At 40.8% G+C, this 14,043-nt stretch overlaps 1 protein-coding gene across 1 annotated transcript in view; it reads left to right on the top strand.

The window, feature by feature from the left end:
• Positions 1 to 14,043, top strand: part of Elmo1 (engulfment and cell motility 1) — a 503,321-nt gene that overhangs the window by 459,387 nt on the left and 29,891 nt on the right. The window contains exons 17-18 of the mRNA XM_028789271.1: positions 1,607 to 1,770; positions 9,331 to 9,443. Of these exons, the coding sequence (XP_028645104.1) occupies positions 1,607 to 1,770; positions 9,331 to 9,443 (277 nt within the window). The remainder of the gene's footprint in view (positions 1 to 1,606; positions 1,771 to 9,330; positions 9,444 to 14,043) is intronic.

Genomic DNA, 14,043 nt, shown 5'->3' with positions numbered 1-14,043 from the left:
GTCCTATCTTGTTACACTTGGACCATGGAATGATGCTTAGGTAGTTGGTTCTGATTTAGTTGTAGCCTAGGTTCAGAGCTGCTAATGTGTGGAGGTGTTCTAGGTTATTTGTCTGAGTATACACTAATGGAACACCCATTGTTCCTCTGAAGATTATCTCAGATGTATCTTGAGTACCCTGTAACCATCAGTTCTCTCCACATTTCTGTTGTGATGATCTTGGGGCTTGTTTCCATCTCTCATTAGACCATTAGCTCACAGAAGGCAGAGACTGTTCCTGATTCATGTTTCTTCAACATAAAGTCAGTATTATAGACATCATACTTGGTCCCTGAGGATACTTCTAGATGAATGTTAGGTAAGTTATCAGTCTTCCCTCAGTTCCCCTATGTGTACAATACTCATATTCTGTGCTTCACTATTAGAGAGAGGATTAACTGAGATGATGCATAACAGAGTACCTGGTATCACATTTGACATTAAGCAGAGACACAGAGTTAGTTTTACTTTTAAATGTCTAAACAGTACTAAGGAAGGGTGGGCTAAGAGGCAATAGAGTGTTTACAAATTTAAAATTAAATCTCAGCCTATTTGCATACCTACTGACTGTTATTCTAATCTAATTTATTAATGTTCTGAAGCTTTAGTTCTTCATAGAATAGAAATGCTGGTCAGATCTACTTGTAGATTTAAGCAGGTAAAGAAGAGAAGAGGTAAAACACACACACACACACACACACACACACACACACACACACATTGTCTACTAAGCCACTGGGTACTTGGTTACAGACCCAATAGAGGGTAACATTTGTAATAAAAGTTCTCATTTGTAATGGAGAATGAAGAATAGCAACAAGATTACAAGCCCTTTAGATACCTGTGTGGGTCCTCTGACCTTTTTTTCTTTATGTATTTTGATGAAGATGAATCTGCATTAATAGAGGCACTGGTTAATTGCCCCCATGTGGACCTATCCAGAGGCATAAATTACCATGTCCTTATTTTCTTGAAGTTTCCAGTGTAATGTGTCTGTTGTAATATAATGAACCCCTCTGCCTAGTGGCTGACTCAAAAAGAAAGAACACGTGGCCATTTCCTAACACATATTCAAATGCAAACTGTATATGAACACTTGGACCCTAGTGACATAAGGGAGAGGTCTGTGAGGTGTAGGCTTCTCTACATCCATCTGAGTTGGTGCCAACCAAGCCTCACAGTTAATTTTATCACAGCAATTTTCTCCTAGAAGAAATAATTAATATGCAGGCTTTTAGCTGTGGTTTGGCCTTTGTTGCTTTCTGCCTTTTGAGTTTGTACTGTTTATACTGCTGTATCAGTAGCTGTCACATAATATATAGAGCAAACAGGCACTCTCCCCTGCCCTCCACTTCAACTTAGTCTATTTTCTTCCTTGTGGTTCCCACAGTGTAAGAAAAAAATAGAAGTATACATAATGAAAGTTTATCTTTTTGGAAACCACACTCAAGGTTGGAGCCCAGGGGTCATGCTGTGCACCCAGGGAGCAAGGAGCTTTTAACATGGAAGTCGGTTCTGAACAGGAAAGGTTGGCCCCAGGAATGTAATGCTCTTGTTTTCTTGACAGGTAATGCAGGTGGTGAAGGAGCAGGTTATGAGAGCACTTACAACCAAGCCTAGCTCCCTGGACCAGTTCAAGAGCAAGCTGCAAAACCTGAGCTACACTGAGATCCTGAAAATCCGCCAGTCTGAGAGGATGAACCAGGAAGATTTCCAGTCTCGCCCGATTTTGTAAGTTACCCACATCTGATCTCAGGCTCTGCTACTGCCCCCTAGTGATTCAGTGTTGTAACAGCAGGGCTAGGTGCTGTGTTTTCTCATGTAACACAGGTAGGTACCTCTTAAGTGGCAAAATGTCATGCTATCCAGAGAGAGGCACACCAATTGTTAAAGCATTGAGAATTCTGAGGTAGCATAAGTTCCAGTGAGAGCAATGGAGGGAAAGGGGGAACAACCTTCCCCCTTCCCCGGGGATAGGCCAGTGGTTAGCATCAGAGCATCTCCTGTCACCTTTATAGCTATAAATCTACAGGCTCCCAGTGGGGAGACAGCAAGGCCCCCCCTTTATTTATAGGGCTTTGTATTAAATGTCACTTGCAACCATTTCTAAACTCCATGTATCTCCATCTCTAAAATGCTCTGATTCTGGAAAATAAGAGCTCCTTTGTTCACCTCATCTCTTCTGAGACCTGGCCTGTTTTTCTTCTCTATGATCTGGATTAGATTCATCACCTTTGTATTTTATAGAAAAGGACAGAGGGGTAAAGGTGGGAAGCAGGGAAGGGATTTGACAGTTATTTCTATTCTGTAACAAGAAGACTAGAAGTGACTTAGTCTGGGCTTTCATATGTATTATCTACTGTTCTCTTTCTCCGTCTGTGGGGTGTGTGTGTGTGTGTGTGTGTGTGTGTGTGTGCATGTGTGTCTATGCTCTTTGCTCACATATACTGATGCTTTCAATGGATGACAATTCACAAAACACCCTTTATTCTAGTTAATTGCCTCACTTCCCTTGAGATAGGCAAGTGTTATTCCCAAAGAGGGAGAAGCAGCCTAGGGAAGAAGCTGGCCTTAAACCTGCTGAACTCTTAGCTACTCCTTCATGCACACCATCAGACTGGTTCTGCATGTGCAAGACTGAGAGTAAGTTAAGAAGTATATAGGTTAGAAAGGACAATAGCCAAGTGGTGACATATTCAATTTGCTTTCAGGTCTTAAGCACATCCAGAAACTGTACATTAGAACTGTAGAGTTCAGTGGGCATGAACTTCATCAGCAGGGGCCAGAAAATGCTTCTAAGGGACTTGGCTCATGTTATTATAAACCCTAAGACATATCATACATGTAACACTGATCCTTATAAGAGATACAACTGGGTTTTTTATTTGTTTGATTGGTTGAGTTTTTGTTTGTTTGTTTTTGTTTTGTTCTTTGTTCCTTGGCCATGAGATCATTGCAGTCAGAAATACCAAGCAGAGTCATTGGAATCGGTAGCTAGATCTTGGGACATGCAGTTGCTCACTCACAAGGAGGACAGATGCTTCTACACCCTTTCAGGACCCGCCTTCACAGACTGCTGGATTGTCAGTCATCTGTCCTAGCCAGTGTGCAAACACAAAGATACTTTATTATGCTCTGACAATTCTTAAAACCTAAATGGAGAATTGAAGGGTTGATTAAGTGAAGGCCAAGTGGCTCTAAATTACTACCACTTCAGCAAAGCCAAGTGAGTCTCGATCAGTGCTTGACCACGACCGCTGGAGAAAAGAAAGCTCTGCCCAGAGTGAGCACTACCTGGCTCTGCCTTTCTTTCTTTACTTGCAAAGCTCTGCCTCCACATGCTGGAGGGTTTTCCCCTTTATTACAAGCTCTTACCTTGATGTTTCGTGAGTGAGGAGACACAGTGTCAATGGAAAGATTATCTCCTTCACGGATGTGACTTTGATACCACTCTTGTCTAGGAGACTGGAAAACAACAGGTCTCACTGGAATTTTTGGTAAATATAACTGCAGCACAGTGATAACAAGCTGCTAGGAATCTTAGTGCTTCAACAAGAAGCTGAGGGGCCAACCTGTAGCTACAGCCTCTGCTACCAGTAGGTAGGAAGCAGAATACAGTTTGTCGTTAGGGGCATCTGTCCACTGGGGATCTGTTTTGTTTATTGCTATGATCTTCTAGATGGGGAACTTATCATGGGATTGGATGAAATGTTAGTGTCCTCAACATGACTCACGATAAACAAAGTCACCCAGGGGAAAGAGGGGGATCATTGTACATGTTTATTTTCTTTCTTTTATCATTTTGACAAATATATATTAAACAATCCCTCCATGGTAAGCTCAGCCCAAGGTGCTGAGAAGCACTAAGGTCCCTCAGTATCCAGACTTTGAAAATTGAGGGAAGGGTAGGGCTAATCACAGACTCCTAGGTTTTATAGGCAACACACCTAAATTTCCACAAAGGCTACAGGAACTGCATCCATGTAAGCTCAGTGCTTAGGGTACCAAAGCCTTAGAGCTAAAAAATACCATTATACTTGTCTAGTTCAAGCCTTAGTTTTGCAAACAGGCACAGTAGCCTAGCTAGGACCTGGGCACCAGGACACTGCTCTTCACTGGCTCTCTAGCATCTCCTCCATAGCATTCTGCCCTGCCCATGTCTGCCTGGACATCACACACAATGCACCAACAAACCTCAGCTCCATGCAAATCCCATCAATCTTGTCTTGATAAAAGTGGTAATGTATCCAAGAACGAAAAAGTAAACTCTACATGAACAGATGTTTGGTGAAGAGCTATGGCAAGCTGAAGAAGCAGCCATGGATTGTTTCCTGGGTTCCTGATGAATGATTTTAAAGAGTAGCTACTTTTTTGTTTGCTACTTAGCAGAGAAGATAAATCTCCTCATTATTGGTACAGGCTAATAAATATAAAGAGCTTAAACACTTCAGAACTAGGTCATTTAGTCCTGAGTTGGAAGAAGAGATGAGACAAGGACAGAGCAGGTGAGTAAAATGTGCTGAAACCTGGAGCTCAGACTCCAGCTCAGTTCTCAGTGAAGCCATTTGCAACTGTGCCTTGTTGGGAAGTCACACAGTCCTTTCTAAGCCTACCTTTTCCCTCTCCAAGAAGTGAAAACAATGAAAACCATCCTGTCATTAGACTGCCGCAAGGATGCACATGATTATGTAAATTTCACATGAGTATGAAAAGGATTTCACATGTATAAGAAAACCAACTAGCACATGCTCAGTTTATGCTATGCATTGGAATGAATGATGTGATGTCAGTACTGTAGGTAAGTGGAAAACTCAACCCTTAGTGCATTTGTATATTTCTCACATTGGCTAAGCATATACAAGAGAAATAAATGAAAAAAAAAAGACCCAGAAATAAGGCTGATAGATACACACACACACACACACACACACACACACAGAAACACTGCAGCTTTCCTAAAGACCACCTGATCAGCCTAGTGTTTCACTCAAAGCCTTTTCTAGTAGATCAGTTTATACAGGTATCCGATGTTCAGTGTTCAGACATCTGATAAATATTTATTAAGGCCTGATACATGCTGGACATTGTTCTTTTTGCTTATGGTTCAACAATGAATAGAACATACACAAAGCTAACCTTTGTGGTGTTAAATTTTAATGGAATAATAGATAATACACATCTATAATATATGTAAGAGGATAGCAAGTTACATGGTGATAGAATGGCTATATAGATAGGAAGTATATATGGGACAAGATAAGAGGAATAAAATATAATTATAATTATGGTTAAAAAAATTTTAATTGTAATTATGACATTTGAATGGCCTTATGTTAGGGACTCAAGGAGCATACCAACTAGTATTTGGGTGAAGGGTACTCCAAGCAAAAAGAATTATTTGTGCATGCCTCCTGAAGTCAGAGCATATCTAGGTTCTCAGTGAACCATGAGATAACATGGCAGGATCTGAGGGAGTGAGGACAATGGAGATAGGAGGTGATTCTAGGGAGGCATCTAGAACCATAGCAGTTAGGGCTTTGATGGAACAATTTGATGGATGACAAACATGTAGTTCTTCATTGGAGACACTGGGAGGAGACCCATTTAAAGTCAAAGGGATCAGTGAGGGAGCTGTAGTAATCATTTAAGCAGGAGATCATAAGATTCGTGTTTACTCTGCATTAGTTATATTTTGAAGGGAAGAGAAATGGTATTTCCTGGTAGATTAAATGTAGTTGTAGAAAGAGAAGAATCAAAGATTGGCTCTAGGTTTGGGACATAAACCACCAAAGGGCAGCCATTTGGGATGGAAAATGTGAGCAAGGGACCAGGAGTTGATCTCTGAACATGTCAGGCTATGGAACATCCAAGATGGTGGTCAGGCATTTGGAGTTCAGCAAATGGGTCTAGGTTAGAAATACAAATTTGAGAGCTGTCAGAATAAAATTGGTACTTAAATCCATGGGTCTGTTTAGTCAAGGAACAGACTGGGACTGGGACTGGGCCCTGAGACTCTCTACAACTGAGGCAGAAAAAGAATTCAGAAATTGTCACTCGCACTCAGCCCAGTGCTTCTGAAAGGGTCCTTCTCGATCAGAGATTCTTGAACCATAGTTCTTGGGCCAACTCTACCCACTGCCACTTTCTGTACATGAGTTTGATTAAAATTCAACCATATCCACTTATTTTTCTATTAGCCTAAAACCCCACAAAGCCTGAAACATTTACTATCTGATGCTTTATAAAAAACATTTACCAAACCATGTTCTAGATGACCAGTGGAGAGTAGTAGTATCTCAACTGGGTAGACAGAAAGTTAAGAGTTAACCTCAGTCTAGAGGTGTTGTCTGTCTTCCAAGTACTGCACTGACGTTGCTGAGCCTAGATTAGAACTGTATTCTAGAGAAGGTTCTAGACTGAACTACTGTACACACACTCATTTACACTCTTTCCTTCTTCACTTATAAGTTAGCCATCGAATCCATCACCCCAGCCTCAATGACAACAAGCTAAACATTTCAGAGAAGGGTATAGCCCAGGGTCTTCTTTACCTAGTTGGCTAAGAGGTCATATCTCAGTTACATAAACACATTGTAAGAATTTCTGGGCCTGGCTACTGAGTCTATTTGCAAAAAAATGGAAGAAGTTAAAAAAATATTTTTATGGCTTTCTTATTTCCCTTTGCCCAATCGTTTTAGTGCTTCATTTATGAAAGGGGGTTGGGGGAAGGGCTGACTCTTTCGTAAGTTCCCTTGGAGAGATATAGATTTAGTTCTTCTTTTAGTACATCTACTGGATTTGGTGAAGACATGTGTGATGATAAATATATCCAAGATTTATCCAAAACATCATGAGACATCATTAAAATCTCTTGGATTTCATCTTTACATTTTAATATCTTAACTGCAGCCTATCAAAGCTGTCCTCAAAATTGATGTGTTCCAAACTCTTTTCTCCTGTGCTCTCTCCATCCCCAGAGGATGCCTTTCCCTCTTTGCCCAGTTGCCCAGACTTAGACGTCTACAGCAGTGATTTATCACCAAGAGCAGCTGCCTATGCAGTCCTCAACTTCTCCATTCCATGCAGAGTTCATTAAAGCTGTGATTTGCTTAGTGAATTTTATAAAAGATGAGCACTGATGATAAATAGTTATAACAGTGATCTGAAAGCCTAACCTGAGACCCGCACAGGCCTGTGGATGGAAGGCCTTGCAAATGCTCCAAGCACTGTGATTAGTGCAGCATTTCCATACCACACAGGATTTCAAGGGCATTTCAGCTCACAAATGTATAGCAACTGTCCTAATGACTTTTCCCAGGGCTGTGACAAAATATCCTGGCAAATGCAAGTTAAGGGGCCAAAGGCTTTATGTTGGCTCACAGTTGAAGGTTAAAGTACAGCAGGCCAGAGAAGTTACAGCAGTGGGAGCTTTGCAGATAAAGAATGCTTGTGCATAGCTCACTGTCTTTGCAATACATTCTAGGGTCTCAGCCCAAGGAGTGATTCCATTCATAGTAAGCAGGTCTTCCTACCTTGATTAACCTAATCAAGATAATCTCCTACAACTATATTCAGAAACCTATGTACCAGGTGGTCTCATTAAGTTGAAAATTAAGTTTAACTGCTATGTTAGTTCTTCTTATGTTACTTTTTCAAAAACAAACTCTTCAGTTATTTTATGCATATAAATATTTTGCCTGCATGCATGTGTGTGCGCTGTACACATGCCACCTGCCCACAGTGGCCAGAAGAGGTCACCAGATCCCCTGGAACTGGAGTTACAGATGGTTGTGAGCCAGGTGGGTGCTAGGAACCAAACCTGGTTCTTCTGCAAGAGGAACAAGTGTTCATAACTGCCAAGCCATCTCTCCTGCCCTGCCCTCCTTTCTCTTTCATTCATATTATCACAAGAAAGTCTGTATGATGTTCTACCCTTAACCTACCTCAGGGGTTCCCACATCTGCAGCACAGAAATGGTGATAGTAAATACTCATCCTCCTCCAAATTCCTTTTAATCTGGGGGAAGTAAAATTAAATGAGATCAAATTACACGATGTACTTCTGGCATTGTGAGTACCTGATGGGCACAGGTGCCTACCCCACCTGCAAATCAAGAACTGGTGAAAGCAGATGGTCCCGCCCAGTATCAGACAAAGTCCAGACTCAAGATCAAATCTGGTGAATATGTGAGCCTTGAGTGCCTGTCATAATGGTCATTTAAAGTGTTTAGCTAAGTACAAGAGAGGTGATCACCGAGGTCTATTCAGCAATGTGCCTGTTACTGTCCAGTGTTTATAAAGACTTAATGCTAACCCTGTCCCCTTTGTAAGTCATAGCTTTTTCTCAAGAGAGATTCGAATCTTTATTCACAGTTAGGAAACTGAGGCTCAAATGAGCTATGTAAGACACTAGTCATAGACACAGCCTAGCCTGGACCCTGGATTTCTGACATCTGGATCCATGTTATAGGCAATACTTTTAACACATCTCTGAGGGCTGAGTTCTGCAGCTCCCTGAATAGCTTTGATCAGAATACTGCTGACTTTACTAGCCTCAAATGCCAGGATGCTCATAAAGCTTTGTAACATACAAATTCCTTAAAGGTTTAGGAAACCACTGCACTCTGTCAAGGAAGCTTTGCAGCATAGTTCATCTAAAACTAAATTACATCCTATTAGCCTGAGACAGGTTACAAATAATTTCAATTTATCCCATCATTATCTCAATCTCTGTGGGCTAGAATCTGGGACAGTGTTATGGTTCTCATTTGTGAGAGATTGAATGGAAAGCAAAAAGTGGTCCTTGCTCAAGATACAGTTAGTGATGGGATCTAGCAATTGCATGGTCACCAATATTCCTGCTGGGTCAGCCACAAAACTAGTGTAGAGGTTTTGTGTTTTCGTTTTGTTTTAATTGTTTGTTTTATTTTTGCTACAAAACTAAGCACCCAGGAATCTATTTTATTGGATTTTTGCCTAAACCACATCTATGACTTTGTAAATAAGGAATCTCTCAGAAGGATTTGTTCTTGGGAAAAGTCACAAAAGTGGCTGGTACTTTTGTGGATAGTCTATAAATGTTAGAGACCCAGTACTGTTATTTCAACAGGGAACCCTGGCCTAGATTTTCTAAACACCACTTAGAAAATCTCTAAATGATTCTCTAAAGCACCAGCTGGGAAGGTCCTGGGGTATTGATGAAAGAAGGCAGCTCCTGCTCCCTGTCCATCAGCTCACAGTGGGCTGTTTATCAGGGTGCACTGTGTAATATGGTGTGTTTCTTCTCCAATAGGGAACTAAAGGAGAAGATCCAGCCAGAAATCTTGGAGCTGATTAAACAGCAGCGCCTGAACCGCCTTGTGGAAGGGACCTGCTTTAGGAAACTCAATGCTCGTCGGAGACAAGGTATGGTTTAGGGAATTCCATACACAGGCAGAAACAACAATAGCTTGCTTCTTGGTACTCACAAGAACATAATGTCATTCAAGAATAGCATTGTGCTTGATAGAAGAATGGCAATATAGGTCAGTTCTGTTTTATGTGTTGGGAGAGCCAAAATACAATGACCAAAAAATCCATGGAGCTAAAAGGCTGTTCTTTGCCATTTAGTGACACAAGACTACTAGTGGTGATGCCAACAACTGCTAATACATGCTCTGATTCGACCATGGGCAAGGCTATTCTCTCACTATGTTACATATACATCCATAGATCATGTGTCAGTTGACAGGGGACAACACATACAATGGTTGCCACTACGAACATTGTACCACCTTAATTAGTGTATAAATGTACTTCATGACTGTCACATGATGGAATCACCTAGATATGCATTTCTTGGAACATATCACCATAATTGAATAATAAACAATTGGATTAATGAAATTGATCTTCAAAATAGCCCTATGAAGTATTTATTGTAATCATACACATCTGCACATAACACAACAGAGGTCCTGAGAATTGAGTAACATGTAAAGTTTGGAAAATCAAGAATTCACCCTCTGAAGCTACAAACCCTTTCTTCTAGTGTTTACTTTTGAAATGTATATTCTATTTATCCTTATTATGACTGTGTCTATATTACTTATGTGTGGGTAAAGGTGTATGCACGCCATGGTGCACAGAGGCCTGAGGCCAACTTTTGTGACTCTTTTCTTTCACTGTAAGTTCACAGAATTAAACTTGTGTCAATAGGCTTGCACAACAAATGCTTTTTACCCACTGAGCCAGATGTTACCGGGTGATACTGAGCCACTGATACCACATCCTTCTTTTTGTGACTCTCTTGCACCATCAGGAAATTGCCAATCACTGTCTGGGTGGATCTTGGCACTTGCAGCACAAGTGGTTCATACTCTCAAATTTCTCACACTAATGCTGTTTCAGGTCAGAGTTATTTTATTGGGGTATAAGCAGGATGATTTAAGAATCTATTTCCAGAATCTTCCAAGACAAATTTCTGATCTGTCTCTGATTTCTGACCTCAAAATGTCAAATCAGAAAGGCACCAGTAGACCAAGAATATTAGTTGGGAAAGAGTTCCAACTGTTCCTCTGCCTTGATTGTTCTCTTGCTGCCTCTATGTGCTTCTGACTGTACAGACTGTTCATACCATACTATCCTAGAAGAAAATAGCAAGGAAACGGAACTGAGAAATAAGATTTGAGAAGAGGTGAGGAAACTAAGAAAGAGCCAGCCATAAGCAGAGGCATCAACAACTATGCTTAGAACAAATCAAGAGTCAGCCATAAGCAAAGACATTAACAACTGTGCTTAGAACAAATATTCGTTATAAGCTGGGAGCTACTCTGTCAGGTAGCTCTGAAACCCGATAGATGCTTTGCTCGGACACAAAGCTCACCCACTAATGACAGTAATCAATTTGTGTTTGTGCTCATCTCCTTGGCCATTTACTTTAACTGCTCTGGGCTGAGTGTTCAGTAATTGAAATATGTTACCATTGAAAATCACACTGAAGGACTTCAAAAGCCAGAACTTCCCAGAGTAAATGTGAGTTATTTGAAAAGGTTGAAAAGCCTTGAGCTTTACACTAAGCCTAGGAAGAGGATTGGGAAAGCCGGAGAAAGGACAGAATATTGCAAGGGTGAGTTGGACATGAGAAAGGCTTGCATTATAAAAGCAATGGAGGAGAGAACTCATCTCCTAAGCTCAGGCAGGCCTTGAAGAATGAAGTCACTCCCTTCTTTCTCTTTACATTCCTTTTGCTGATCTTCATGTACAAGCACATGATGCTCCAAGAAGACATTATGCTCTAGTGCTAAGCATTGGCTGCTCTTGTCCAACTGTATGGACTTGAGCAGTTTTCAGTCAGAATCAATATCTGTTTCCTAAGACTTTTGCAATGTAGCTCCTAGGAGTCAAGCTAAAAGGAATCACTGTTCTTATGGAAGATTGTGTTAAACAAAACAAAACAATGATAACAACAACAAAACATGTCTGAGAGTGAAAGACTTTGTCATGGCCTTCTCAGCTCTACAAGTAGTCCCTTTAGTGTCTTCAGACAAGACATCTGATATCTGAGAAGCCTACAGTATGAGAGTCTACACTCTAGTCTCTGAGAGCTATTAGCTAGCTAGTTAGCTGTATACCCTCATCTCCTTATTGTCTCTAATCATATCAATACCCAGAATATATAGGCCCCTAAACATAACTTCAAACATTTTATTTTTGTACTTGACATTGGACAAAAGACCCAGAAGTATTTGGAGTGGTAAAAGCGTATAGAGACACTAATAGCACTCACTGATGCCAGCTGAATCCCAGTGGTTGGAGTAACACCGAAATTTTCAGATCATTATCCTATTTGATATTCCTTTCTAGGCTGAAATGGATTGACTCTACCAGAACTTCCTTCCAATATAAGATTATTTATTACAGAGTTTTGTTTTAAAAAATATTTATTCTTCATTGTTGGTGAACTTGTTAGTATCTAGCTGATGAATTATCAAACACCTGGACAGAGCAATACAATCTGGTTACCAGTGCCTGCACTTCATGGGCTTTCCCATTGCTCCATCAGAACACTGCGTTTAGATTTTGCACAGCCAAGTTGGCTGGGCTGTAAAATTGATTTCCTTTCCTTCAAGTACATACATGTTCAAGGAGACTTTGTCATAGATTAGATCTGTCACTCCCTGTGTAGGAGCCATGGCCATTTCCCTTGTCCCTTCCAACTTGTCTAACAGGGAGGGGAACACAGATGAGCAGATTCAGTAATTAAGTTCACAGGGGAAACTGTGAAAGCTTTCAGTCCCACAGAACTGGAAGGGGAGGAGTTTGCAAAACATCTTTTCCTTTGCTACATTTTTTCAGAACGCAGTCGGCATTTGCCTATCATCCTATCTCATCCATAACTCTGACACTTGGACAATGTGATGCAAACAAGACAAGTCTGGGCTCTGGAATATCTGGACACAGTATACCTGGGAGACAGACAGTCATGTGATACATATTAATGTGCCTTAAGGCCTAGTCTTCCCGTTCCAAGCTGGGCAGCTGTTGGCAATCTACTCCTTAACCTGAACTCTTTTCCTTTTCTGTCATGAAAGGCTGATGTTACTTCCTACACCAAGTGGGTAGTTCCAAGAGTTAAGTAAAATCTCTTTAGCACTTAATAAGATGCTTAACAGGCATTCGGAACTACTTGGGATTATTTTGGGTTGTACATTCTTGGCATATAATTTTTAAACAGAGGAAGTAGACTGCTATTGGAAGTCTCGGGTCTGCTTTTCTCTTTCTGCTGACACAATGTAAGTCTCGCCATTCTTCTCTGTCCCATGTGTTCCCGGAGGCGAGAGCAAAGACATAGTCCTAGAGGTTGTCTGTGGTACAGCCATTATTGCTTCATGAGAGTGTCGTCTCCAACATTTTCCTCTACTTTCTACATTTTAGAAATTCAGGTTTCTCAGAATCACTTGCGTTGAATGGTCTTGATAACCCCTGGGCTAGACACCAGAGAATCATTTCAAGAAATGATACCATAAAGCTTGCGTCTCACGAAAAACACTTGGTAGCTTCCTGTCTTTAAGTGCCAACATGAATGAGTTATCTCAGAATTCTGTGCTGGATTAAACTTGTCTTCTCACTTCAGCCAGCAAGGCCTTTGTACCTCACATAACTCTTATAATTCAGTCAGAAACCTGGAGCTAAATGGATCACTCAGGCACAGCATCCTTATCAACCCTTCTGGGCAACAAGCTGCTTCTTCCCTCTGTTTTAACTACATTTCTTTTTTGGTGTTTCATGAAACCTAATCAGCTCATTTTAACAAACAGTCACAAATAAGTGTGTATTTCCAAATGAAGGAAAAACAGTTGAATTTTGGAAAAGTCATTCAATAAGTCAAAATAACAGGTAATCACCATTTCAGAAATGTAGGCTAATGGGGTTAAAGGGACATATTCTCTAATCGGGATGACTGAGTGCTTGTAGCCAGTCCTGTGGAAGATGCAAGATGTATACATCAGATATGTTTTACTCATGCAGTTAAGGCTATCACTTTGCAAGTGGAGAACAGTGGTCTCTTAGGCTATAATTTTGCTAAGGGCTAAAGCTGGATATCAGAACTAGGTGTATAGTCAAGGTCTATGTGGTCACCCCAATATTTATTAAGACCAATCATCTTCCTGAGTGTGTGAGAGACCTGGAATCATGACCTAGGAGAGGACACAATGCCTCCAAGGAGGCAGAATTCAGAGTCAAAATACAAGTCTGTGGTTTTGAAGAACATTCAGTGAATGGAGAATTATTTGGAAGGTAGAATGGATTGACTGTCAACTACAGGTACCATTCTCCTTCGTGAACCAACAGAGAAATTTGTGGGTCTTATCACTGGGAAAATGACATTTCCTTTTCAAGGCACTGTCGAGACCTGTTCTTTGACTTGGAAAGGTCGAGTCTGAAGCAAGACGTGGACCTTGAGAACACAATGATGATTTGATATAGTTTAGGGCATCCCAGCAAAATGGAGCATCCTAATGGA

The sequence above is a fragment of the Grammomys surdaster genome, unplaced genomic scaffold (assembly GCF_004785775.1).
Source record: "Grammomys surdaster isolate TR1022 unplaced genomic scaffold, NIH_TR_1.0 125807, whole genome shotgun sequence".
NCBI lineage: Eukaryota > Metazoa > Chordata > Mammalia > Rodentia > Muridae > Grammomys > Grammomys surdaster.
The sequence above is the reverse complement of the archived record's forward strand: the minus strand, read 5'-3'. Positions and strand labels throughout refer to the sequence as shown.